At 42.4% G+C, this 27,544-nt stretch overlaps 1 protein-coding gene across 2 annotated transcripts in view; it reads right to left on the reverse strand.

Moving 5' to 3' along the window:
- Window positions 1–1,578: 1,578 nt before the first annotated feature.
- The window catches only part of ldb2a (LIM domain binding 2a), a 90,616-nt gene continuing 64,650 nt past the window's right edge, over window positions 1,579–27,544 (reverse strand). Inside the window, exons 5-9 of one of the 2 annotated variants that reach the window (XM_072663002.1) lie at window positions 25,822–25,905; window positions 21,166–21,289; window positions 16,436–16,489; window positions 15,549–15,682; window positions 1,579–5,467 (exon numbers count right to left, since the gene is read on the reverse strand). In XM_072663002.1, the coding sequence (XP_072519103.1) occupies window positions 5,237–5,467; window positions 15,549–15,682; window positions 16,436–16,489; window positions 21,166–21,289; window positions 25,822–25,905 (627 nt within the window). In that variant the 3' untranslated portion in view covers window positions 1,579–5,236. Of the gene's footprint in view, window positions 5,468–15,542; window positions 15,683–16,435; window positions 16,490–21,165; window positions 21,290–25,821; window positions 25,906–27,544 lie in introns of both variants that reach the window. The other variant, XM_072663001.1, reaches the window with a different exon arrangement.

The following is a 27,544-nucleotide window of genomic DNA, read 5'->3' on the forward strand; positions in this document are numbered from 1 at the left end:
TCATACAAGTCACGCCTTCTGGCGCTACGATTGGCTGGCTGAATCCGTATAATGCACTCTGATTGGCCAGATCTGTCTAACGCTAGCCAATCCAAGCGCAGAACGGATGGGCTTGTTTAAAAACGGGTGGAAAACAAAAAAACGAGCGCCGCTACGTCATCACGTCACGGCGCAAGGGCATAAACAAATCGATATGATTGACATTTATTAAATTGCTGAATCTGACACAGTTATATTTGAATTAAAATACTTTATTAAGCTATTTATACATAATATCAACTGTATATCTTCATCACGGAAACATTTTAGTGAATTAATAATTTTATATAAATATGTAAAATATAAATTGGTTGTTTTATTATTTTTATTATGTTGAAATATTGAAATATATATGTATTTAAAACAGAAATAATATAAATTACATCTTAATACACATTTAAAAAAAAAAAACTTTTCAGTTTTTAGCGCAGGTAAGAATGACCACCAGATGGCGCAACAGGATTACACAGGAGAACACGTGAGCGCTGAGAGGACGTTAAACCTGGCCTTACACGTATACACAGATAATATAGCCCTAGAAAGACTACAGACCCAGGGGTCTCAAACTCCAGTGCTGGGTGGGCAGTTTGGTGATATCCCTGCTCAAACACCCCTACTAGATCTGGTGATTAGCTGATGAGCTGAATCAGCAGGGAACTCATCAGGGAACTGTGCTGGACATCGGCCCTCTAGGACCCAGGTTTAGGCTCTGACCTGTCCCTATTGCCCTACTGTAGGTACATGGGTTAAGTAGTCAAGCCCAACACTGTAATACCAGTATTAGCACTTCAGCAACGTCAGTAAACTAAAGTTTAAGTAAAAATAAAGTACAGGGCAGTGGGCCCCCAGTACCAGTACCCCATTACCTAAGCCACAAGGCCGCTACCGTGCCTCTAAGACCCCTGTGTACTGTATGTAAATGAGTCTGCGTTGTGCCTCATAGGTGGATATGTCCACTTTATGGACAAAAGTATTGGGACACCTGCTCATTCTCTGTTTTATTGGTTTTAAAAAAGTTGGAAGTCGTCCAGCGAAGATTTTCTTCTAGATTTTGGAGGTAGCATTGCTGTAAAAATTTGATTGCATTCAGCAACAAGAGCGTTAGTGAGGTCAGGATGTTGGGTGATTGATCACCACCCCACCTCATCCCTAAACTCCCCAAATCATCCCAAAAGTACAGGATGGAGCACCATCCATCATTCCAGAGAACACCGTTCTTCCACTGCTCCACAGCTCAATGCTAGGGGGCTTTTCACCCATGGCATTAGGCAGCATGGTGCCAGTAGGTTCATGTTTAGAGGGTCTTATTGTACTGGCAGTACTTCTCTGCAGGGACTAGACAAGCCGTGTGTCTTGTCGAGTTCCTGCACATTTGAACATCGGTGTCAACAATGGGCGCGACTCAAAGTAGCTGAATGGAGGGGGTGTCCACAAACTTTTGTGTATTGACATGCATTTTCCATTCAGTATGAAAACTCTCTGTCTCAAAAGAGTGGACTGCTAGGAGGCCTTTAATCAAACCACGAGCAGACGAGAACGTCCTGTAAGCACGTTTTATTGGCACACAAAATGGCAAAGCATACATACAAGACTTTGGATATGACACAAAAACACCTCTGCTAAATATTATACAAACAGTGCAGAGTTGGAATAATACAAGATCGGAACAGAAGACCTCTGTGAATTCGTCTCTTCCATGTGGTTGGTCTTGGAAATACATCAGGGCGTGAGTTCTTTTTGGGGGGGGGGGGGGGGGGGTGTAATAAAAACCATTAAAACACAAAGGAATTTTACTGACCATCATCATCATCCTTATCATCATCATCATCATCAACATCATCATCGTTTTATATCTCTTCAGTGGCCCTACACAAGCTGCACTCTCCAAAATAAAGGTGCTTCAAATGGTCCCTGATGCCACAGAAGAACCACGCTGGTTCCATTCCTAAAGCTTACAGAAGCGGGCTGGCACCGGAAGGTGGCTGCTTCGATTCCCAGACCCAGCATCCACGGCTGAGGCGCTCCCAAACAAAGGCACCTTACCCCCCCAGTTGCTGTTCCCAGTGTCTCGATGGCTATAAAGCATGCTTACGGTTCTTCAGAGCTTTAAAAGGTTCTTCGCAGTCAAACCCGATGGTGGTTATACTATAGCATCGACCAAATTAACTCTGGATCTTACACTGGTTCTTGTACACCAATTCATTTGCTGCATTGGCCAAATCGCCCACCAGTTCGGCTAAGAGCAGATGCTGGGGTTCTTCAGCAGAACACTGCACCCTCTCAGAGGGTCGCCCTGTTGCCTTCTCCCTTTTCTACAACTTCACTCATGTTGCCTCGGTTCATGCTAAAGAACCTACTATTCTTTGGTTCCAGCTGGAAATTAACTTTTCGGGTTCCGGGATCTACGTTATATTGACAAAAGTATTGGGACATCTGCTTGTTTACTGTTTCTCCTGAAATCAAGGGCATTAAGAAGGAGTTTTTCCTGCTTTTGTTGGAGTCTGTCTGCTGTCTACTGCCTAGGGAAGAAGGCTTTCTACTAGATTTTGGATCAGGAGCATTGCTGTGAGGATTTGATTGTATTCAGTGAAGAGAAGCATTAGTGAGGTCAGGATGTTGGATGCTCACCACCCCACCTCATCATCCCCAACTCATCCCAAAGGTACTGGATGGAGCTCCACCATCCATCATTCCAGAGAACACAGTTCTTCCACAGCTCAGTGCTGGGGGTCTTTTTACACCCCTCTAGCCCACGCCAACTGTGCCACATTGGTCGAAAAAAATCATCTAAGAAACCATCTGAAGCACCTTTATTTTTAGGAGCGTAGGTGACCTCAGAGTGACACCTGGCCCAAGACTGAAACCTAATAATGCCTGATTCCCTCCTTTAGGTGCAGACGGGTGAGAGCGCTGTCCTTCACATAGAAACAAAAACTCCACCAACTGAAAGTCAAACAAAACAGCTGCCGTTATGGATCAGGGTCGGTGGCCTTCAACGGGACCCAACAGAGCGGAAGGCGTCTTTATTTACACAGCCACATCCCTCCTACCAATTCTTCCAAACTGATGAACCCGAACCCGGCACGGCCTCCAACCTGGGAAATGAACAGAAACGCTTTACAGATTCTCAAAACTTCATGCAGGAGCGAGTTACAGTCCGGTCCGGGAGAAGGTCGTTAAAGGGATAAAGAGGTAAGATTTGGACGAATATGCTTGTCAATATGTGCCTTCGATCGGAGAGCGAGCCCCGACCTCATTGGTACAGTACAAGGAGATCACAGAATATTCACAACGTCCTTAAAAATAACACAGGTAGACCCAGAAAACAAAAGAACTGTTTTTTTTGGTAAAATTACAACTGTAAATTTTACACAATTGCAGGATCTTTCCTCCTCCTGGAACGCGAGCTAAAGACGAGGGACGTCTTCGTGTCGAAAGGATGCAAGGAACCGAGGAGGAACTGAAAAAAATAATGACAATAATAAAAGCTGAGAACCTAAAACCATGTAATTGTGACGTGCCGGGTCTCAGCGGCTGCCTTTTGGAGTCCAGCAGCTCTCCAATGAGACGGCGACCGGCAGCAACCTGGCTCGTCCGTGATTGGCCGTCGCCCAGCGCCGCTGGGGACTGCGGTCGCCATGGAGATGTATTGCTACCTTGGTGACCGTTTAGGGTTTGGATGCTGAACATTGGGCTGTTTTAGTTCTCCAAACCCCACATCTCAACATCTCACACATGGATGCAGGTCCCTCTGTTTCATGGCATTCAAAGCTTGTACAGTCATTTTTTCACTGTTGTTGTTTTTTTGGAGTATCCATCGCTTGCCATCCGTTGCTGGTAAAGTCCATTCGGCTTCCCGATGCGATGCGCAAAGCGTGGAGTGAAGTCTCTGATGAAAATGGATAATATCTTTGAGGGACTACAACATTGGGGTAGGAAGTGAGGTCAGAAAGGAAAAAAGACCCTTTCTCGGCCGACAAGGTGCCTGACATGGGACTGTCCCATGCATTTCCAAAAAAGGGTCCTACTCCAGAACCAAAACCAAAAGTGAGGTCCAGCATACTTTGCTAGTTGAGTTACGTTAATGTTTATTATACGTTTCCAATAAAACTCATGGAATACCTTTTACACGCCTGTGCTTAATCTAGAACGACCCAAGTTGTTGACCTTGTTTTAAGATTTAGGGCGCTAGCAGTAGTTAGCATTGTTAATCATGTTTTGAGATTTAGGGCGCTAGCAGTAGTTAGCATTGTTGACCTTGTTTTGAGATTTAGAGCGCTAGCAGTAGTTAGCATTGTTGACCTTGTTTTGAGATTTAGGGCGCTAGCAGCAGTTAGCATTGTTGACCTTGTTTTGAGATTTAGGGCGCTAGCAGTAGTTAGCATTGCTGACCTTGTTTTAAGATTTACGGCCTAAGTGGAGTGCCTAGCTCAGAAGAAACCACTGTTTATTGGCTAAATGGTCCAATAAACAATGCTGATGCTGCATGCTAACACTGCTAAGGATTAGTAATGCTAACTAGTTTTTGAGTGTGTAGTACAGATAAAATAGTCAAAATTGAGTATATGCAAAAAATCCTGATGGACTTAGAAGCGGTCGGCTTTTAAGTACGGTTTAGATGGACACTTTTGTCCCATAATGCAATGCAAAACGAATTGGGAAGCTCTGCTTACGTCTGGAAAAGTGGGAAAAATGGCAGACAACGATAGAACGCACGTTGCCATAGCAACACTTTCTCGCTTCCTGTTTGTACGAAACAGGTTAGTACGCTAATAATTTGCCTACTAATCTGCCAAACCCACACTGATAAGATTAGTATATAGTGTTTACCTTACAGTCTAAGTGTGTAGCACGCAATTGGGACACAGCCTTAATTATCACGCTAGCATGATTTAATTAGCGTAGTCCATCCCGCTAACGAACACTGTTGTCCGTATGTAGCATTTAGGAACCCCCACATCCAGTTCATACTGCATGACTCTAAAACCAGTGGAAAAGCCCAAGAACCAGTACAGGTTCTAGCACCTTCTCGGTAGAAAAAGGGGTAAAAGAAAAGAATGATTAAAAAGAATGAGAGAGAGACATAGAGAGTGAGAGAGAGAGAGAGAGAGAGAGACAGAGAGTGTGTATGAGAGAGTGCGAGCTATAGCGGCACCCTGGTGGTGCAGCGGCGTCACTGCACGCAGTCAGTGTCTCTTTACTGGGAGGGCTGGGAGGCCGTGCTCTCGGGTTTGCTGTCCTGGCCTGTGGGTGGCTTGCTGGCCCACGGGCTGTTGTTGCCGAGCGCCGGCGAGCTGGTGAAGTCGTCGTCGTCGTCGAGGCCGTTAGTGGCATCATACTGCGTGTTCTCCAGCCGCGTGATCAGACGCTCATCCTCGTCGCCAAACTCCCCGCCCATGAGAGTGGGCTCGCCCACCACCATCACATCCTGCCAATCACAGCCAGAGGTGGGCGGGGTTAGTACAGGTTTATACTGCAGCTACACTGAGAGTGCGCTTTTTCATATATTGTATATGGTATATTACTTGCGTGTGACTTTATGTTTATTAAATATTTTATTGTTTATAAATAAAAGTTTCCAATTGAATTTCCAACTTTTAATTTAAGCACTGGAATTAATGAGGACACTTTAAAAAAAATACTACACAATTAAATGGTTATTAAACAAAGTTATTCAGACGTCTAAAGAGTTCTTCAAAAAGCTACCTCACCAAAAGTTATTCCACAGAATGGTTATGAATATTAAGGTAAAGGTAAAGGTGCACATATTTGTCACTGTACAGCGAAATGTGTCCTCCGCATTTAGCCCATCTGGTAGTGAACACACACTCACACACACACACACGTGTTAGGGGCAGTGAGTACACACACACACCCAGAGCGGTGGGCAGCCAACTCCAGCGCCCGCTGTCTTGCTCAGGCTGCACTGCAGTGTCTATTCACAGGCGCGATCCCACTACTGATCGGCACAGGGGCTATATTCATGCTAATGCTTGATTTAATATGAGGTTCTTGGCCTAAAAAGTTTTTCTTTATTTATTAATTAGCAGAAAGGTACATTTAGGGTGTTGTGAGGCAAAATAGTCCCCAAAGAAATCACATTTTGGGCATTTTCCACTATATTACCATCATCAACTTTACATTTAAAACTCATAGGTAGAAATATTTAGGATCATTTGTAGTTGTAGTAAATAAAATTGCTATATTTGTGCTGTAGTTGCATGGAGACCCCTCAGAATAAGTGTTTACATCCCAACTACTGAACTATGCAGAAACACTGAACATTTAGTGGCCTTCCCCTTCAAACAAGCTTGTTTTTTTGCTACTTTGCCTTTAAGACTGATATCTATATGAATCTATATGAAATGACATCTGTTCTGATTGGTTGACCCCCTCCCTTAAAAGCTGGGCTACAGGTGTGGGCTACAGCTACTGTCGTCCAGTACTCTGTGTCACAGTAGCTGTAGCCCAAACTTGTAGCTCAGCTTTTATGCTTAGGTAAGGAGGAGGGAGGGGGTCAGCCAATCAGAACAGATGTCATTTCATATAGATTCATATAGATATCAGTCTGAATGTTCAGTGTTTCTGCATAATTCAGTGGTTAGGATGTCCAGATGAATGAGCCAATAGAAAGGCCAACAGTATAAAATCTTGACTCATTGACCTCCATTGAAAGTTACGAAGGGCAAGCAATGCTGCACAGCAGAACAGTGCACCACTGGTCTTGACTCAGCAACCTGCAGGTTCTTGGCGGTCATACAGGAGATGATGGGTGTGGATTTGCCTTTCTTACCAGCATATGAGCAGCTGTCTCTGAGAGTTTCCGTGGCCATGGCAGCTCTCATCTGGACCTCCACAGTTCCCCTGAACTGTGCCCAGAGATGCCCAAATGCTGGCATACAACTGTATCTATAATAGCTTTAGGTTACTGTTGTCTGCCTGTGCCCAAAAAAGCATCCACGCTTACGATCGCTCTATTATTTTTTTTTCAACAGGCTTTTTAGGTTATTCATATAAATATGAATATGAAACCTAAATATAATATCAAAATTAGCTGATTTTCCAGCTGTGTTTCTTTAAATGCACTACATATAACGGTTCTATACAAAGGTCTAGCGGTTCTACAGCGGTATCACAGACAGCATTATTAAAGTAAATATCTGTAGCACACTGCTATTCCTCTCTGTCTCTTTCAGTCTCTCTCTCTCCTGTTGCAACGTGGGGCTCGACTGATCAGTTAACTGGAGCACACGCATGACTGGCCATGTGTGTCCATGCACTATAGCAAAGGAACGCTGTCTGAGTCCTCGCTTCTTTCACTTACACACACACACACACACACACACACACACACACACACACACACAGATATACTTTCTTTTTATCTCTCTCTTCCTCTCTGTACCCACAGATAATCTTTTGGACTAGCTCACAATCTAGAACCGTAAAAAAATATATTTAAACATATGAAATATATGCATAATAGTCATGAACTTGGCAGACATGCATTCTCATATAAGACGGCTGCTTTTGAGAGAAAGGACCGGAGATTTCATAGGCTAACACTACTGGACATTTCCAACACTGATACCGATACATTTACAGTATGTAAACGTTAGGGCACCCTAACGGTCAAGCTGGTCGGTGCACTGTTCGACTGTGCAGCGTTGCTTGACCTCTGTACCTCTATCGCTATATATATATATATATATATATATATATAATTTTTTTGTTGTTGGTTCAAGTCATTTTTAACAGTGCTAAAAATAGTGCTTCATTTCTAAAATTGTTTGTGGTGGTGGTGGGCCATGTACCATCCCCCACCCTGTCAATTCTGTGCAAGTAACTGCAGCTAATATACAGTATACCCCCCCCCCCCGTCTCTCTTTCTATCTCTGAAAAGCTCTTTCAGCCCAGCATTGTCTCTCGCAATGTCTTCTGAAGCCTCACACACAAACCCCACCATCACTGTGCTCCCACCCCTCCTCTCCACTTCTTAATTACAGTCATTCATTAAGGTGGGCTTTTGGACTAAATAACAATATCCACATGCTGATTTGTCAATTTGCATAGCTAATTAAGTAATTAGCAGAGATGTTACCAATAAAAAAAAAAAAGAGACAGAGCGACGCTTGCCAACGAGCCTTGAATTCACCATCTGTTTTAGAACGGCAACTGTCACCCTCCGCTCTGAGTGTGAAACCAGGGGCCAATACCGCACACACGCACACACACACACAGCCCTGCATCCCACAGGTTCCAGCTGGTGGTCTGACTGAGAGCTCTAATTGCTATCAAATGGGAAGCGTGTTCTGTGTACTCATCTCATTTGCTTTAGCCTTTGGCTAAAGCCACTCACACAGCACTCCAGCCTCCAACCTGCTCTGCCTACCTGCTCCTTTACACCGCTGGTTTATTCACAGCTCTTCTGCCCCCAGGCTCGGCAGAGTCATATAAACTAAGTCCTGGAGAATGAATCAGAATCAGGGAGGCATGGAAGGGGGGCATATTGAAGGGGTTCAAAAACAAGGTACTGCACCAGCCACTTGAAGGTGAAAGTCATGCGTTCACACCATGATATTAAACTGGATTTTTTTTTTGTACTGGTCACTACACTATACGTCCAGTGTCCGGAGTCCCCTACTAATTAGTGAATGCAGCTACTGTACCAAACGTCGGACACATATTATGGACACAGGCGATCAGGTGCACACACAGTTTATAGAAAAGCATTGCCATTAGAATGGGTGCTCTGCCACTGCCAAGCACCAGCTAGAGGGGTATAAAGCCCCCGGCATTCAGCTGTGGAGCAGTGGAAGAACTGTGTTCTCTGGAATGAGGCTGACGACAATCAAATCCAACATCTAGTGCCAAGCCTTCCTAAAAGCTACCTAGTATCAAGTCTTTACGTTTTTGTTGCTGTGAGTCCTCAGGTTTTTATCAACAAAGAGCGCCACCAAGACATTAGACACAGACGTCCTGTGTAACCCTGCGTTCACACTAGCAAGTGGTTTACTTTGCCCAGTACTGTCTATGCATCACAATTTCTTCATAAAAATTGTTATTGAATATGTGTTGGATTAGTGTGAAAAATGTCCAATAAATTTTCATTGAATTACCTGTAACTTTCAATGGGATCTTTATCTTGAGAACTTTGGAAATATTCCAAAATATAAACCTTCCATGGAAATTTTGGGAATTTATTGCAATTAATAGAAAATATTTGATCACATTTGATCAAAATGTATCATTTTTTGTAAACAGCAGATATGAAAGCATGCCAATACAAATACATTTACCATGGGAATAAACAGGTAATTATGGGAGTGATTATGCTGTACATGTGATGGAGGAATGAACAGCGAATACAGGGGCTGTGTCTCAATACGCCTTCAGAGTGTAATGTGCCATGTGCCTGGGATTGAAGAGCAGCTTTGCTATTCAACTGTTTTGATATTATATCTAATTATTTTAGCCATGATTATGATTCAGTATATTTTTACCAACTATATGTAAGTTTCTCACCTTAAGCTTTGAATATTCTTCATTTTATCCCCATTAATTCCTGTTAATTCACATGGTAAATGTTCCCAACTTTGAAAATTCCCAGAATATTGCAACCTATGAATGATTACATATGCATGATCTCTTCCATGTTCAGGACCATGCTGCTGAGAATAGGAACGAAATGCCAGTAGTAGCAAAAAGTTCAGGGAGCAGAAGCTGGGGACCTCGGGTTGGTGTGGCGCAATAGATAACACCACTACCTGCCGCTGAGCTACCACACCATGTGGGAGACTGGGGTTCGATTCCCAGTCTGGGTAACTATGCTGCGCTACACCAATAAGAGTCCTTGGACAAGACTCCTAACACTACACTGACCCACCTCTGTAATACGAGTAACCTTATAAGTTGCTCTGGATAAGAGCACCTGCTAAATGTACCATAAATGTAAATGTGTCTAGGATTTGGGGGAGCCCATCGCTTAGAATATTGCATCACGGGGGAATGTCCCTTGTCCCTTCCTGCTCTGCCCGTTTCGCAAGTTGCTAAACCGTGGCTACAAATCACATGCTGCCATAGGAAATGACTGGCTGCTCTATAGTCTGCTAGTGTAAACCCACCGCAAGTTGTAAGGAACCCCCATACAATTGTATGGAACCTTCATGGATCGCATCAATGAGTCTCAGGTGCCCATAACCCCGCCACCGGTTCACTGGCTGTCTTTCCTTGGAGCACTTTTGGTAGGCACTGACCACTGCATACCAGAAAACAGCTCACAAGACCTGCCTGATTTCTGTTTTGGAGACCCTGCAGTCGTCTAGACTATCACAGATTCGCTCAGATTCTTACGCTTGCCCCCATTTTCCACCTTCCAGAACTGATTGCTGACAGATGCCGCTGTAGATTCACCAGCCAGTGGTGCTAATGTTGTGGCTGATCAGTGAATATACACACACATGATTTCAGAATCAGTTTAATAGAGAAGCTGGATGTGTTCAGTGGCCTCAGTGAGCCAAGCCTGTGAAACCCTCGCGTTCCACCATCACGTTCGATGTGTTCCGTAGCGACTGCGTGATTTTACAGTGTTCGCACTTAACCCCTTTCCCCTGAAAACACAGCTTTTCCTTCAGCCCACCTTGCAGACGCCACCACTAGGGGGCACTGTTGTAACAGCGTGGTCTTCAAGCCCTCCTGAACCACCCCCCCCCCTCTCCCCGCTCTCCCCCAGTGGTCACATGACGGTCTCATTGTGATTGAGCTCACGTAGGCCAGTGCTCAGGCAGCGTGCTACAACTGCACAGACAAAGCCAAGCGGCCACGCTACATATGTAACCAGCATGTTCCTCTCCACGGCGCGTGGCACTGCTCCACTCGTTATGTGTCTTTTTTTGCTCTGGAGGGGGGGCAAAGTGTCCAGCGACACACACACACACACACACACACACACATATATATATACACTCCCCCCACCCTAGCCCCCTCCCACCGACACACATAGACACACACACACACAGATATATATGTATGATAATGAGTGCTGGCACAGAGCCAGAGGCTCACACCAACAGTTTTCTTCTCTCAGTGTGTTTGTGTGTGCAGACAAGTGTGTCTGTGTTTGTGTGTGTGTGTGTGTGTGTGTGAGTGTGTGTGAGTGTGTGTTCTTGCGGCGCGGCCCAGACAGATACTGGACAAGCGGAAATACGCTAATATATTTTTTTTTTATTTTTTAAAGAAAAATACATAAAGAAAAAAAGTGTCTGGCAATAAACAAACAAACAAACAAACCATCTAAAACTAAACATAACCGCTTTACTACCACCTTCAGTCCACCACATCAGTCCAGAGCATTAAAAATACTAATAAATGAATGAATGAATGAATTAATAAATGAATTCAATAAATTAAAAAAAAAAAAAGGGGGGGGGGGCAAATGTGGGTTCGTCCGAGTCAAGAGCTTGAACCCGGTCCAAATCCTCACTCTAATCTCACAGTCAGCATTCGCTGAGCCTATTGTCCTCCTGACTCCGTGGGGAAAAAAGAAAAGCCAGACACTACAAATCCCATCATCCATCTGCAAACAAATGCAACCTTGCCTCTCACCACTGTTCCCTAGGTAAAAAAAAAAGAGGCAACACTTGTGGATTGAAGTGTGTGTTTGACCCCAGGCTGAGTGACTGAGCGCGACTCGCTGGGAGAAGAGGCCCGGGGATAAAAACGCCACTCGAGGATAAACACCTCGCAAGGCTGAGGTTAAACGCGCAGGGCTTTTATTGGGACAGAAAACGGCATCGGGGGGAGCGGAGAACGCTGAGGCGTGATTTCACGGTTTAAGCTCAAACTGATTCGAGGCCTTTTTACGCTCGCAGATTTCCGAAGCATTGCCCGGGAACGCACTCTTGATGACCTGATGGATCGCTGCTAAAAGTGAAAAGTCACGGCGAGTGACGGCTGTGGAGGAATTCATTCAGTGCTAACGTCACAGGATAAGCCATTCGTCGTTTTTTTAATTAGATTTTAATGTAATAAAAATTTGGAAGCTCTTTATTGTTGTGTTTACTTACTGCTAGAATACAATACTTACTATATATTTTCTAACACTGGATATGTTGACATAATGAAAAAAGAACCATGTTTTAAAAGTAACACATTTAAAAACCTCATTAAACATGGATATGTATATATAATGTCATAATAATTATCAATGCAATGCTTTATATATCAATACTAATAAATACAACACTATATCAATAACTATCAATACAATGCTCTAGTATATTCCAATATCATTAATACAATAATATATTAATATTCATCAGTACAACACTTTTAAGAACTGCTGATTTAGTGCTCTATATACGCATATATATAATATAATAAATACTTATTAATACAACACTATATCTAAAACTATCCATGCAATGTTCAATATATCAATACCAATCAATACAATAATATATCAATATCCACTGATAAAGCACTATATCAATAACTGTCAATTTACTAATACCAATCAATACAATATCAATACTAATCAATCCAACCCTACATCAGTAACTATCAATACACTGCTCCTTATATTAATACTAATCAATCCAACCCTACATCAGTAACTATCAATACACTGCTCCTTATATTAATACTAATCAATTCAACCCTACATCAATACCTATCAATACACTGCTCCTTATATTAATACTAATCAATTCAACCCTACATCAATACCTATCAATACACTGCTCCATATATTAATACTAATCAATTCAACACTATATCAGTAACTATCAATACACTGCTCCTTATATTAATACTAATCAATCCAACACTACATCAATACCTATCAATAGACTGCTCCATATATTATATCAGTAACTATCAAAGCTAGTTTCAAGTTCAAAACTCAATACAATATCAATACCAATCAATACAGCACTATATCAATAAATATCAGTGTAGTTCTCTATATATCAATACCAATCAATACAATAATATATTAATATCCACTGACAAAGAACTATATCAATAATTATCAATACATTGCTTTCTATATAAATACTAATAAACACAACACTATATCAATAACCATCAAAGCAATGTTCTATTTATCAATGCCAACCAATACAATAACATATCAATACTCATCAATACAATATCAATGCCAATCAATAGAATAACATATCAATACCATCAATACTATTTCAATACTAATCAATACAATAACATATCAATACCCATCAATGCAATAACATATCAATAATCATCAATACAATATCGATACCAATCGATACAATATCAATACCTATCAATACCCATCAATACAATAACATATCAATACCAATCAATACAATAACATATCGATACTCATCAATACCATATTAATACAGTAACATATCAATACCCATCAATACCATATCAATATCAATCAATACAATAACATATCAATACCAATCAATACAATATCAATACTCATCAATACCAATCAATATCAATACTCATCAATACCATATCAATACCAATCAATACAGCAGTGTATTGATAACTATCAGTGGAGAGCTCAGTGCTGAATGCTGGGCTGTTTGTGAAAAACTTCCCGGGCCGGTTTTCACCGCCTGCTTCCCAGTTGCACTTCATTTGCTGCCTCCATCACCCCGGAAAGATTGCGCAGCGACTCAGCTGCACTAAATCGCTGCTACTTCCTGATGCAGCTGATTGTACGCAACCTGCGCCGCCCCGCTATTACAGTAAACAAACACTTTCCCCGCCAGAAAGAGAGAAGGTGCTGTTGGCAAATCGAACTAATCTCCTATAGATCAGCTAATACAGATCTCGGAGCGCAGCAGGACGTAATGGTGAGTAATGAAGCTGTGAGTTAACAGCAAGTCTGGGCTTTTTTAAGCAGAGTTTTTAAACGGCGACGCAGCTTTTTAATTCGGCTGCTTTATTCGGCAGCGCTGATACACTGGCAGCACCGTGTCATTTTTCTCTGTTTTGAGAGAACGGCTCAGGAATTTGATTACAGTCACATCCAATGCAACTTCAAAGTTACGAGGAGCAGCGTAAACAAAGTTGAGCATAGTTTGCTTTGTGTTTGGAATAGAGATGGGCTGTTGCTCTTTTAATTAAAGGCTGCCTTCAGATTTCCTTATTATGCTCTGCATCGTTTGCATCTGCAGCATACCGTCACTGTCACGCAAAAACCTCCAAATACAATCTCCAAAACAAGCAAATAAATCTTCGTAGCTTTCAATGGACGTCAAGTCATTTTGGAGCGTTTCTATTGGTCCATTTACCGATCCCATGTAAAGAACATCAGGGAGATTCACGTTATGTCAAAAAGTGAAAAGCCGGTAAAATTAAGATACATGGACGTATTTTAGCCATCTTTAGGCGAGCCGTCAACCACACACATCACACAGCTTGATTTAAGGCGTCAGTGTGTCTTTACTATCGTACTGTAAGGCATGTAATCATGGGTGTGTTGATTTGGCCGTAACATGCAATAATAAACCAATCAGCGTGTCGCTCGCCATTCCTTTAAGAGCCAGGTGCGGTCTGACCGACTTGTGTGGAGGGGGTGTATGAGCGTCGGGCTGCACGCGCCTGTGTTGACAATTCACTGCCAAGATAGCAACGAACGTCTGACTGTTGACGAACGTCTGCCTAGGCTGTTTTCAGTCAGTGGAGCTCCTCCTGTGTTTTCCGTTGCCAAGATACACAGCAATATGCCAGAAATTGACCTAACACCCCTCATCTCAAGACCACCGCGTCCATCAGCGTAGATATATTCACAAGCAGCGCTGCTGTTTAAACTACGCAGGCGGAAGGCGTGGAAACAGACTGTTGGCGGGGTGTGAGATAGCAATGAGCATTGCTACGCGCCTTGCGCAGGGTGTAAGACAGGGCCACAAGTCATTTTGTAGCATTTCTATTGGTCCATTCATCAGTTGATACAATGCAAAGAACTTCTGGGAGATATACATTTTGTCAAATAGCGTAAATCTTCATTAGAGTGTCCACATACATTTGGACACGTAGTGTGTTTAGCCAGTGTGTACACAAAATTTTGCTGATGGAAAGTTGGATGGGCTCTGGTACGACCTTCTTTCATGCATGCATTACCTTAAGCCTCGTATTCTTAAGGTGGAACCTAATTCAGCAACTGCCCATTGACTTCTATTGCAAGGGAATTCTGGGATAAAGTGTTTTCTGCCCCTTTTTCAGCACACAAATGCAGGCTGAATTTTTTATTACAGGTACATGATTGCGCAATGCAGGGGTCCCAGACAGACCTCAAGTTGAAGGACGTTGGAGTGCCCCTTTAATATTTTGACACGAGCATCCAATATGACCTAGAACCTTCTGCTGCAGGAAGCGTCAAGTTTAAAGTAAATATTTAAATAAATATAGCTGCGGGTGGGTTGGTGGGTGGGTGGGTGTGTGTATGTACAAGTGTATAAGTGTGTGTGTGTGTGTATGTGTATAAGAGAAAATTCGATGCTTACAGGTACCTGGCTGGTCAGGTTGAAGCTGTTGGCTGGGCTCCGTTTCTTACTGCCCGCACTGTTGCCAAGGCTACTGTTGGACGCACTGCTGGCCGAGTTCTTTCTCTTTCTCCTTTTCGTGGTGGTCTGTCGAGTGGGCTCTACACACACACACACACACACAGAGTGCAGAATCACATTAAGATTGATAATACACCCCCATACACACACACACAGAACTAGTGCATGCACACACACACACACACACACACACACACAGGGGCTTTAAAGAGACACCTATAACACCAGACATAATCCCATAAATACATTCAGTAATAATACCCCCCACCCCCCTCCACACACACACACATTAGCATACACACCGGGACAGACAGACCAGCGAAATGTACTATGCTTTGTTTCTTTAGGAGGTGGAATCATTTAAGGCATTTAAACATCTCCCAGGACCTGTGCTAGGAAGAGGAACCCCCTGCCTTAATTTGCATAAATGCTCAACAATGCGCACCACTGTTTATGCAGACTCAAGCCGTCATTGGAAAACGCTGTTCATTTATTTTTAATACAAAAGAGCTCATATTTGACGTCATCTATCTGATTTAATCCATTTAATATACACTACAGGGTTAAAAGGGAGGAGGCGGGGTCCGTGGAGGGTTGCGCAGAATTGTCGTAGACAGGGGAGCAAGGTAGAGATGGAATGTATAGGTTAGGAAATAATGCAAAATTAAATTATTTCATAACTCCACTTGTTTTCTAGGAATTTTGTGGAATTTTCTAGGAATTTCTTTCTAGGAAAATTGTTTCACATGACTGTGGAACTGAATATGCCATAGTACGATGATGTTGAGCATTCAAGCCGCACACATAGACAAGATTTAGCTTCAGTACAGTACCTTTTTTGTGATTTGAGGGGAATATTTCCGTTTTGAAGTTCTGTGGATGTCCAGCTGAAAAACAGAAGATGAGTTTTTAACGTAGTGGAACCTTCACACCCAGTTTGATGCGATTTTTGCCTTCTATGCTCAGTAAACAGGGCTACAAACTCCACAGCTCTCATCAATTTCCAACCGTCCTTCTTCTCTGCTCCCTGTCTGCTTCCGTTCTCTTCAATTTCCCTCCTCCACACGAGTGCTCATTAGCAAGGGAAGCTATAGTTCAAGGTATACTTCGAGAAACCCAGAATGTTTATCGTCATTTTATAGTTCTGCAGTATATTTTAAGTCCTGCAACCATGACAACTGAGCTCTGATTGGTCAGCCAGATTTTTCACATTGTCAAATGTTTGGTACAGTCAATTAACCCCCGTCCTGTTCGCAGCCACTGCCTCTTTCCGAACCTTGAACTGCGGGGCAGCCGACACACTCTGAGGAAAGCGCCGGGTCCCCAGCTCCACCGCACCAGCTAACAAATGCCTGTGCTGGCCAACATCACTTAAGAGTGAGGAGAGAAGAGAGACCCATCTACGCACCCCGAGAGAGAACGGTCAATTGTGCTCTCTCAGATTCTGGCCACTGATGGCAAAGCAGAATTGGAACTCGTGACCCCCCGGGCCATAGTGGTAGTGAATTAGACTGCTGAGCCACTCTGAGCCCCCGGTCAGCTTGATTTTAACATATATGTACATCATGGAAAGAGCAGACAGAGAAGGCTCCAATTGAAAGCGTTACGCAGAGTCTCGGCACATGAATTTTGGACATTACTAACCCGTAAAGTGCGAACAGGCCTTAAACCTGAGATTGAGTCCAGGATTAAAATATTCCTGAATACATTCCCAACATCACCGTTTTCATAATTAAAGTTTACATAACTTTAATATCATATACTGTATGATCAGTTTTACTGCTATTCAATAAAACAACAACATTCAATATAAACCCATTAAAAGCATTTTGGCAACAACAAAAAATGATATTCAGTGATAAACATGTTAATGTAATGCAGATATCTGGATATTACTGTTATTATTATTATTATTATTCAGCTTTATAGTCATCTACAGCTCTGCTCATTCATTTTCCTTTTTTTCTCTCATTTTCTTGAACTCCCAGTTTGCTATGCTGTCAGAAAAAAAGTCTGTATGGGTACTTTCTGTTCCCCAAGGTACAAACAAAACAAATGTGCTCTGAACGATGCAGCCCTGTCCTTGAGGCACATCCATGCACTCACCTTCCCAGGAGAAAGGTGTGCTTGTGTATATTTGTGAGTTTTGCATTAATAGAATCTGTGATTCCTGGTACTAGAAAAGGATTTACTGACTCTTAATAACAGTGAAGCCCTTTCTGGTGCCATTCCTCTCATATGCATTTAAATGTTTGGGTGCTTCTGGTGAAATGACACAGTGACTTAGTGCCTTTTTAGTGACTTTCTAAGCGTGAATAAGTGAAGAAATCCTTGACAGGAAAAAAATATTCACCTCACTGCATTGCAGTAACAACAAAAACAAATTTAGACACAGTTTCAAATAATTGTCTGAATTTAACATATAATAAAACCTAAAGTAGGTGCCATAACTTTTGCATGTGCAACATTTCTTGTTTTTTAATATGTTTAATGAAGCTAACAAACCGTAATTATGATTTAGAAAGTGCAGAGACGGGTCCTCATATTTAAATTATATTTACATTATACAAAGAATCATTAATAAGACGTTTTCCTTCTATGTTACCAGATAGTGGTCATGGTATTATAAGAATTACTGCCCTTAGTAAAGAAACCTTGGAGACCCATCCCCTTTTTAAGAGTATGGTGCATATACAGTACAGTGTGCAGGGTGTGTCCATATATATATATATATATATATATATATATATATATATATATATATATATATATATATATATATAAGAGGACACTGGGGACACACACTGGATGTCGTGCCTGGCTGGGAAGCTCAAGCAGGCCTTAGCTGTATACTGAACTGAAAGGTGCTACTCAGGCTATCTACTGGTCTTTTGCTAAATGAGTAAGTGTGTGTGTATTAATGTACATTAACATACTGTAGCTGCAAAGGTTGAGAGGGATTCCCACCCTCACACACACACACTGGTCCAAAAACTCAGGCCAACTCAAAACCCCTCAGCCAACCATGACATCCTAACTACTGTGGATACCTGTGTGTCCCCAGTGTCCTCTGTTTTGACAATTCTTAACCCTTAAAAGTTGCAGATATTGTCTACTACAACAAAAACATGCCGTCGTCTCAATTAGCTTGTAGCTTATTAAGAAATTCAGGCGAAGGCCTGACTGCTGTGTGCTTGTGTAGCGTAGTGGATAACAACTCTGCCTTCTCCATTGTAAACTCAGGTTCAATTCCATGGCTGGGCAAGCACACCACCTTACACCAGTCAAGACTCCTAACACTATGCCGTCTATTCAGAAGTGCAAAATACGTTACTCTATAATTAATTTTATGATGATTATTTGAAAGAAAATCAACATTATTATCTCCTGGACTTCTAAGGGTTACAATTTTACCATATAAAAGGAATTTTACCATATAATAAAGCTAATAAGTAACCAAAACCCACCAACAAATCCCGTTTTTCTGCAGCTCATAAACAGTGTTTTGTTTTTGTTAAAGCAAAGAAAACAAAGGAAAAACGACTTTGCCGGAGTGTTTATCAGCGAGGGTGTGTGAATGACGCACTGAAAGGGCCTCGTTTCCACACACGCACCAGAAAAAAAGGACTTATCAGTGTACGAAGGCAGCCGTCCTTCCTTCCTGCCCTAAGCGTGAACGCTGCCCGCATTTCAGCAGAATGGGAGGAAAGAAGGAGCTGAGGCTAATAAAGGAAACAGCCATTACAGAGGATCCACCAGCAAACGGCTGTGGGAGAATGCGAATTGCGCTGCTTAGTGGGTTGACGACGGCCAAATAGGGCTTTGTGAGGAAAGGAGAGGAACGTTTGCCCACAAATTAGAGCTGGTTTCACTGACCGCTCCAAAAAAACACACACACACACACACACATCAGCTTCCAAGTCTGACAGTGTTACTGGGGTTTAACTTTTAGAAATGAAAGGAAATTGCTCATCACAGATGAACAATGGGACGAACAAAGAGGTGTTGATTTGTCTGTGGGTGTCTCTGTAGATGATATGAAATGATGGTAAATTCCACAGTTGCTTCAACTGAAGCAATTTTCTAGCTTCAATTTTAACAAAAAAGTTAAAAAACAAAGCTGAGCCTGGTTTTAAATATAGATGTAAGACGTCTATCTCAACCAAAGCACCCAAAATCAAACCAGTGGTAAATTCCTATGCAGCTGTACTAGGCCCCATGCAGCTGTACTAGGCCCTGTGCATCTGTACTAGGCCCTATGCAGCTGTACTAGGCCCTGTGCAACTGTACTAGGCCCCATGCAGCTGTACTAAGCACTATGCAGCTGTACTATGCTCTATGCAGCTGTACTAGTCCCTGTGCAGCTGTACTAGGCCCTATATAGCTGTACTACACTCCATGCAGCTGTACTAGTTTAATTTATTTGCATTAATACAAGTATACTTTCTATATATCTACATGGTTTGATAAAGGCATCCTTCATGCAACTGCTGCACTTTAATTTAACTTTAATTTAAGGTGGGACAGAAAAGTGAAATACGTAGGTTAGCGTAACTTAAGGTACTTAGGTTGTTTTACAGGCTTTAGTAAGATTTATTAAAGCAACCTGTTGCTAATGTTAGCTTCTCTAAAACTACAGCGAGCCTTGGAGCTGCTAGTCTGAAACTGCTGGTCTAGAACTGCAGCTGGCTCTCTGGCTCTGCAGATGGATGGTGTTGGAAAGAACGGAAAGGTACATTTACTCAGAACTGGGTTTTTATGTAGTAGTAATTCATAGGTAAAGGTGCACGTATTTGTCTATGGGTGGCACAACAGTCTAACTGCTGCTCATCACATGTGAGGAGTCCACCAGTTCAAATCCCAGCAAGGGCTCAGCGCTTTATTGTCAAAAGCCTCCCAGTTTGTGGGAGTTCGAACCTACAGATGTGAATAAACAGTAAACAGAGCCACAGACAAAACATCTTACACAGTATTTAATCAGTTTCAGCTGCAGCTCATTTCCTGATGTTTTTGAGGTACAGCTTAGTATGGATTTGTTGGCCAAACTGAAGTGCAGACGTAAAAAATGTGAATTAGGAGAACTTTAGACTAGACGAAGTTGAGTTCACTCAAAAAACGCTCTGGAATCAGTTGCTGTATCAATTTAGGTTGGCCTGACTTTTTTATTTCTTGCATTATATCGTCTAGCCCTCTTCTAGACCTAGAACCAGCTATGATTAGGTACTGATTGGACTATTATCATCCCAGCAGTGACACTGATGTGTGTAAAAACCCCTTCGATACCCCTGTGCTGGACACCCTTGTCCTAGTACAACCACCAATACTCGAATACTATTACCACGGTCCACCATCCCAATCATATCTGCCTGAGGTGGTCCTTTTCCAGTGACAGACAAAATAGAAGATGCTGACAGTGACTGTAAAGCTGAAAAATGCACCTCTTTGATGAGTGTAAGAAGAAGGCAGGTATTTCTAATAAACTGGACACTCAGCGAATTTACAGAGGGTTGAAATACTGCAAGCTGCTAATGTTCTGGACGGGTTCAGTGTCTCGGGACTTTACCTGGAGGCGCCACCATCCGCTGCCATTTCTGAAACAGGCAGGTTTTGAGACAGTCTCTGGGGCTGAGGCTGTAGGTCTTGTGTCGGGACATGAGCTCCTGCATGGGCTCCAGGATAACACACAACTATGGGACACAAATACAGAAAAAGACACAGTGAGCAAAGCTTTAGGTTATGATGCAAGTTTGTTATGAGCATATATGCTACACAGAATTTTCTGAGCTACTTTTCAACACAGGCTGAATGTATTTAAGGCAAGACTTTACTAAAGGGCAGCGTTCGGAAGACGTATTTAATATGATAAAACTCATAAAACTCATAAAGTCATGCTGCTTCGACATCAGCAGCCAGAACCTGAGAAAGCACAGCCGGCCATGCTCGCTCTGGGTGAGTAGAGGGAGCTCTCTCCCCTCATCACTCACTAATGATGGCCAGTACAGGTGTTTGTTGGCAGATGTATCAGAGTTGGGTGTCCGATGCTTATCTCAGGGTGTGTAGGCTGCCTAGCAGAGCTGCACTGGCGTCAGTTCGAAAATAGGCGATGGCTGAATTGTGTCAGAAGCCTAGTGTCGGGAGCACTGCAAGTGATAAAGGGTCCTAGTGAGTTGGTGGGTTAATTGGCTAAGCTAAATTGGGGGAAAAAATCTATATAAAAAAATATATATATATGAATAAATGAATTAATAAAATCTTTCTGAGGTGAAAACATGAGTCCGGATGACAACTGGTCACTGGAATCACTGGTAGAAATGATAATTACTGTCCAAAAATATCTATATAGGTTAACGTCAGCTGTCATGAACGCTTCATGCACTGTAGGTGCCCTGTATATTAATAAATATCACTTTTCAGAAAGTATTATCAATTTAATATCAATAAGCAAGGTTTCTTTGACAGTTTATAATAACCTAACATATAAAAGACTATTCAACCTTAATTTAAGCAAATCTGCAATTTAAAAAAAGTAACAGCACAAAAAAAAGGATTTTAAAAGAAGACGAGCTGTCCCCAAACTTTTGACAATCAGTGTAGCAGGTGGGGTAGCTCTCACACAATCACACACACACACTCACACGCCATCCTGACAGCCCCTGCATTCTGACGCTGCTGCATCCCCTCGCACTTCCACAGGTCCAGGGGAACAATCTCTGGATGCTGTCCCAGGCAGCGGGGCTATTTCCAGCCTGAATGCTAGGAAACCCCCAGGCTTCCTCAGCCAGCGCGCCGGACAGTGCGCCCCATCCGTCCCAACACAGGAAACCGGCCCGAGTGGAGCTGCTGATAACCTCCCACACACCACAGCCCCGCTGTCTCTGACCACGCTAATGAGTCACTTTTATGAGGTATTTTTACCACCACGGTCACGCTGAGAAATCAGGAGAAACCGGAGCCCACTGACAAGAGCTGAAAAAAGAGCAGTGCTGGAAAGACCTGACCTCACACTGACCATCAATTCCAGTCGATTCCAGACACGTAAAAATAATTAATTAGCCTTTAAATGCACTAACAGATACTTCATACTCGATGCTGCCGATCAGGCTGTACGTAAACTGAGTTACACTACATGTCCAAATGTTTGCGGACACCCCTTCTAATGAATCCATTCAGCTACTTTAAGTTGCACACACACATGAACCTATTGGCTCCATGCTGCCTAATGCCAGGCGTGGGCCAGAGGGGTATAAAGCCCCTCAGCATTGAACTGTGGAGTGCTAAAGCTGAGTTTTCTGGAATGATGGATGGTGGTGCTCCATCCCATACTTTTGGGATGAGATGGGGAGTCGGGGATGAAGTGAGGTGAGGTGGTGATCATTCAACATTCTGACCTCACTAACGCTCTTGTTGCTGAATGCAATCAAATCCTCACAGCAATGCGCCTAATCTAGCAGAAAGCCTTCTTCCCTGGACAGCAGAGACAGTTACTCCAACAAAAGCAGGACCAACTTTTTAATACCCTTGATTTGGTGTCCCAGGACTTTTGTCTATGTAGTGTTTATACTGTCATGCTAATGCTAACATTTTAATAAATGAATATGAAGTAAATTAGTCTCGGTTACAAATCAGCTGGAACAAATTTATAGAAAATAAATGCAAACTAATTCATTGATTAGCTAGATTTCCTGAAACTCACTGAAGGTAAATAATATAATTATGCTGTTTTCCTGATTAGACAGAAATCTTGACATAGAAAAAATCTCTATGTATCGTCATGTAAACTATGTCGTATGTGGCAGTCAGGACTCACTGCTGACAAACTGACCTCTGAGTGACCCCTAATTGCAAGTCTTTTGACCCATGCAAAAAACACTGACTAGACTGACTAGGTGGGAAGTAGGCTAATTGACAAAGATTAGACAAAAGTAACAAGAAGTAACAAAAGTAACAAAAGCCTACAAAAATCTATGAAAACCACAATGTGAGTGGCAGTCAGGATTCACTGCTAAAACCTGACCTCTAAGTGACCCCTAATTGCCAGTCTTTTGACCCATGCAAAAAACACTAGGTGGGAAGTAGGCTAATTGTCTAATGCAAAGTTTTCAAGATTAGACAAGTAACAAAAGCCTGAAAAATGTATGAAAACTATAAGGTGTGCGGCAGCCAGGACTTCCTGCTGGAAAACTGACCCCTAATTGCAGGTCTTTTGACCCATGCTAAAATCACTGACTAGCTAGCTAGGTGAGACGTAGTCTAATTGACATAGATTAGACAAGTAACAAAAGCCTACAAAAATCTATGAAAAAACTCTGATGTGAGCAACAGTCAGGACTCACTGCTGAAAGACTGACCTCTGAGAGACCCTTGATTGAAGTTCTTTTGACCCATGCAAAAAACACTGACTAGCCAGCTGGGTGGGAAGTAGGCTAATTGTCTAATGCAAAGTTTTGAAGATTAGACAAGTAATAAAGGCCTACAAAAATTTATGAAAACTATGACGTGTGCGGCAGTCAGGACTCACTGCTAAAAACTGACCTCTAAGTGACCCTTAATTGCAGTTTTTTTGACCCATGCTGATTGACTAGCCAGCTAGGTGGGATTTTCCAAAGACATTTTTACGGTGTGAAATATTGGAGCTAATTTCAGGCTCCTCAACAACACGGGGACGATCAGGCCTACAGTACGGATGCATGGGAGTTTTATAACTGGTTGAATCTTGTGTACTTAGCCTGAGATCTATATTTGAAACCAGGCGCAGCTCGTTTTTCTGCTAAGGTTGAAGCTAAAAAATATATAATAATAATAACAACAAAATCGCTTCAGTTTATGTGGTATTTATCCTACCCTATAAAAATATGAATATAAAAATGCATCATATAAATGCATATATCTTCTAAACAGACACTCACTGATAAATCACAGGTATTTTCGCCACCATTTTCCAGAGGAATAACAAGAGGATAATCTGCAAACCGAACTGACTGCACCTCAGAAACAGACCTCTCTGTCCGTCTCTCGGCTCCGAGGCTGCGTAGGCGAACATATGCAAAAGCGTGCGACTGAAACAGGGAAACCATATGCAAACTAGCCCGAGCTTCTGAATAGCTGCAGGAGCGGCAGTGGATCAGGCCGAGAGTGTTCCACTATTACCGAGCTGTGCCTAATCTAAATTTAATTCACAATTCAGCTTTGCCCCCCCTCCTCACTCCGTTTTTTCACCCTGCTTTTAGAAGCATGGTTGTGCTTTTAACGCGTGGAGTAACGTAGCAGATAGACGAGCAGTGGGGGGAAAGAGAACCAGGCTGGTAAAAAAAAAAAAAAACCCTGAAAAGGCCTTTTTCCCCTCCTCTTCTCTCCACGTACCCCCACAATAAACACGGCGGTGCGCTGGGTGAGCGAGAGCGGAGCGCGAGAGACCCACAATGCCGCGCCTCAACAGGGGGACGCTCATTAATGTTATGCTAATTTCCTCCATCCAATTAATTTTCTCTCCCCCTCTTGTTCTCCCGTTCGCAAATCGGAGCTGTCACTCACGCGAAAATCGCAAGAATAAACAAAGCTGCTGAGAAGCCGGCGAGTGAATTCTGCTGCAGGGGTGCCGGTCTTTGGGCATACACACACACACACACACACATATATATATATATATATACGCACTGACTTGTACACACTTGCGCATGCATGAGTAAAACCATTGTACACATAAATGCCACACAAAGTGCCTTCACGACTGTAAGACGCAAAAAATTGTGATTTTTAAAATGACGTATATATTTAATCATATTTAACGGAACCAGTTCTATGTACCGTGACAAATTTCGGCCTAAGTTATGACCGTTTATGATGTTTACTGGACAAACTGGTCATGGTGCACCGGAGAAAATGATATTTAAAGCTATGTATCTGGGCTGTTGGTGTGGATTTGCTGTTTCCTGAGGAATAAACACTCTGATACACTGGAAAAAACACAAATATATATTAATATGTAGTAATTTGGTAAGTGTGAGTGTGTTCGCTTAACTATTTAAGCTACGACAGAATAACGTGATTAATATAATAGAGGGTATTTTAATAATTTGACCTTCTATATTTCTATTTTACAAGAATAATAAAAAATAACACCCACTTGCAACCTAACGGTTGGCTTATCTCAGGCTTTTGCGCAGTGTCTGTGCATGTGTGTGAGTGTGTGAGCCTGCATGTGTGTGCGCGCCAGACTTACCCTGAGGTAGTTGAGGGTGAAGTTGGTGAGACCCATTCGGGTGATGTTTTTGGAGAGCTGCTCCAGAACCTGAGGGTCTTGAGCCTGAGAGCAGAGAGAAGAACCATCACAGCATTAAAACACACATCCACAGAAACACACTCACTTGCGTGCACACACACACACACACACACACACACACACACACACACACACAAGTGCATGCACTTTAAGGACAACTCGGCCGAGGGCTGCATGTGGGCTGAGGAGCTCATATGCTGCTGTATATAAGCTACACATATTTATAAGAACGCATTACACTGTAAAGCCATGATCATAACTATCCATCATGAATCATTAACAGAACGCATCATAATTATATGATCATTATGGTAACCCATAATGCATAGTAAAGCCTTATCAGGCCAATAGCTGCTAACAAAGGTATCAGGGCAGTAGCTGCTAATTAACTGGTGGCTCAGTACTGCAATGGAACAGGGCTAGCTTTTTGAGGCAACAACACTGTTAAAAGATCTTTGAGGAACTTTTGGAGGTTCTTCAGTTTGAAACCTGTGGAGGAACCTCTTAAGGTGCTTCGAGGAACCTTAAGGGAACTTTCTGCTTCTAAAAACGTTTTCCTGAAGGTTCATCAGAGCACCTTTCAACCACAGTTTCAAACTGAAGAACCTCATGGGACCTCTTTTAGGCCAAATGTCAAGGGGATTAGTTTGCCTTGGTATTTTAGGAGCTCTGAAAGCAGATAAAAATAATATATAAAGTCTATAACTTTCTAAACTATTATAAACATATAGAAAATATCTTTTCAGAAATATTGTAATGCATTTTAGGAGCTAGCAATTCAAGTTCATAAGGATTACATAAGCAATGTAATGCCTAAGGATTGGCATATAACATAGGATATGCATTATAATAAATGCATTCATAGATTTCAACAATAGACTCCACAATGTGGGACAATTTCTGGAGATGCAAGGTGTGGTTCTGACAGTGACCGTCCTGTACACACTCTGCAAGTCTTCATTTACTCTGGTCTCACTACTCTTCTCACAGTCTGAACAGCTGAAAAGCCCCAGAGTGTATAACTACACAACGATGAGAGAGAGCTGGCCCCTGAGGTTTAACTGTATTCAGGTTTTAGGCGTTGGGACTAGGCCGAGCGAGTAAAGAGTGTTTCTTTGGCTGTTCTACGGTCGCACATTCAAAGCGATTTGTATACCGGCCTGGAGAGTGTAATTAAGTAAAGTGGATGCGCACCAAATGGCATATCTGCTTTTGTTTCTTCGGTTTCTTGTTTCCTTTCAGGGATTTCAGGAGCAGCCGAAAATCGGCCCGACGGGTCCGGAGCAAAAGCTTTTGTCAAAGGGGCTGTAATGGGACAGAGGCCAATGCTTCAATTACTTTGAATATGTATTTGATTCAGGTTTTTTGGGGGCATTGTATGTGGAGTGCACTCCAACTGCTAATAAATATTGATAGAGGTGGTCGGAATTGTGATTTTTTTTACGCAGGAGCCCAGGGAGGATTAGCTCAGAGAAACCTTATAAGCTGTGTTCACACTGCCTGTCGAACTATGGCTACAAATGCATGGGACTTAATGCTTAACCTTCAGAGCTAGATAGCAGGAACAGGACAGGAGTTTAGAGAGTGACTGTGAGGAAAAGCAAGTGTCTGGATGTCTACAAAAACTGTGTAGGATTGAAGGCGACTCCTCCAATGGTATCTA

Source organism: Salminus brasiliensis, chromosome 19 (genome assembly GCF_030463535.1).
Source record: "Salminus brasiliensis chromosome 19, fSalBra1.hap2, whole genome shotgun sequence".
In the NCBI taxonomy this organism is placed as follows: Eukaryota; Metazoa; Chordata; class Actinopteri; order Characiformes; family Bryconidae; genus Salminus; species Salminus brasiliensis.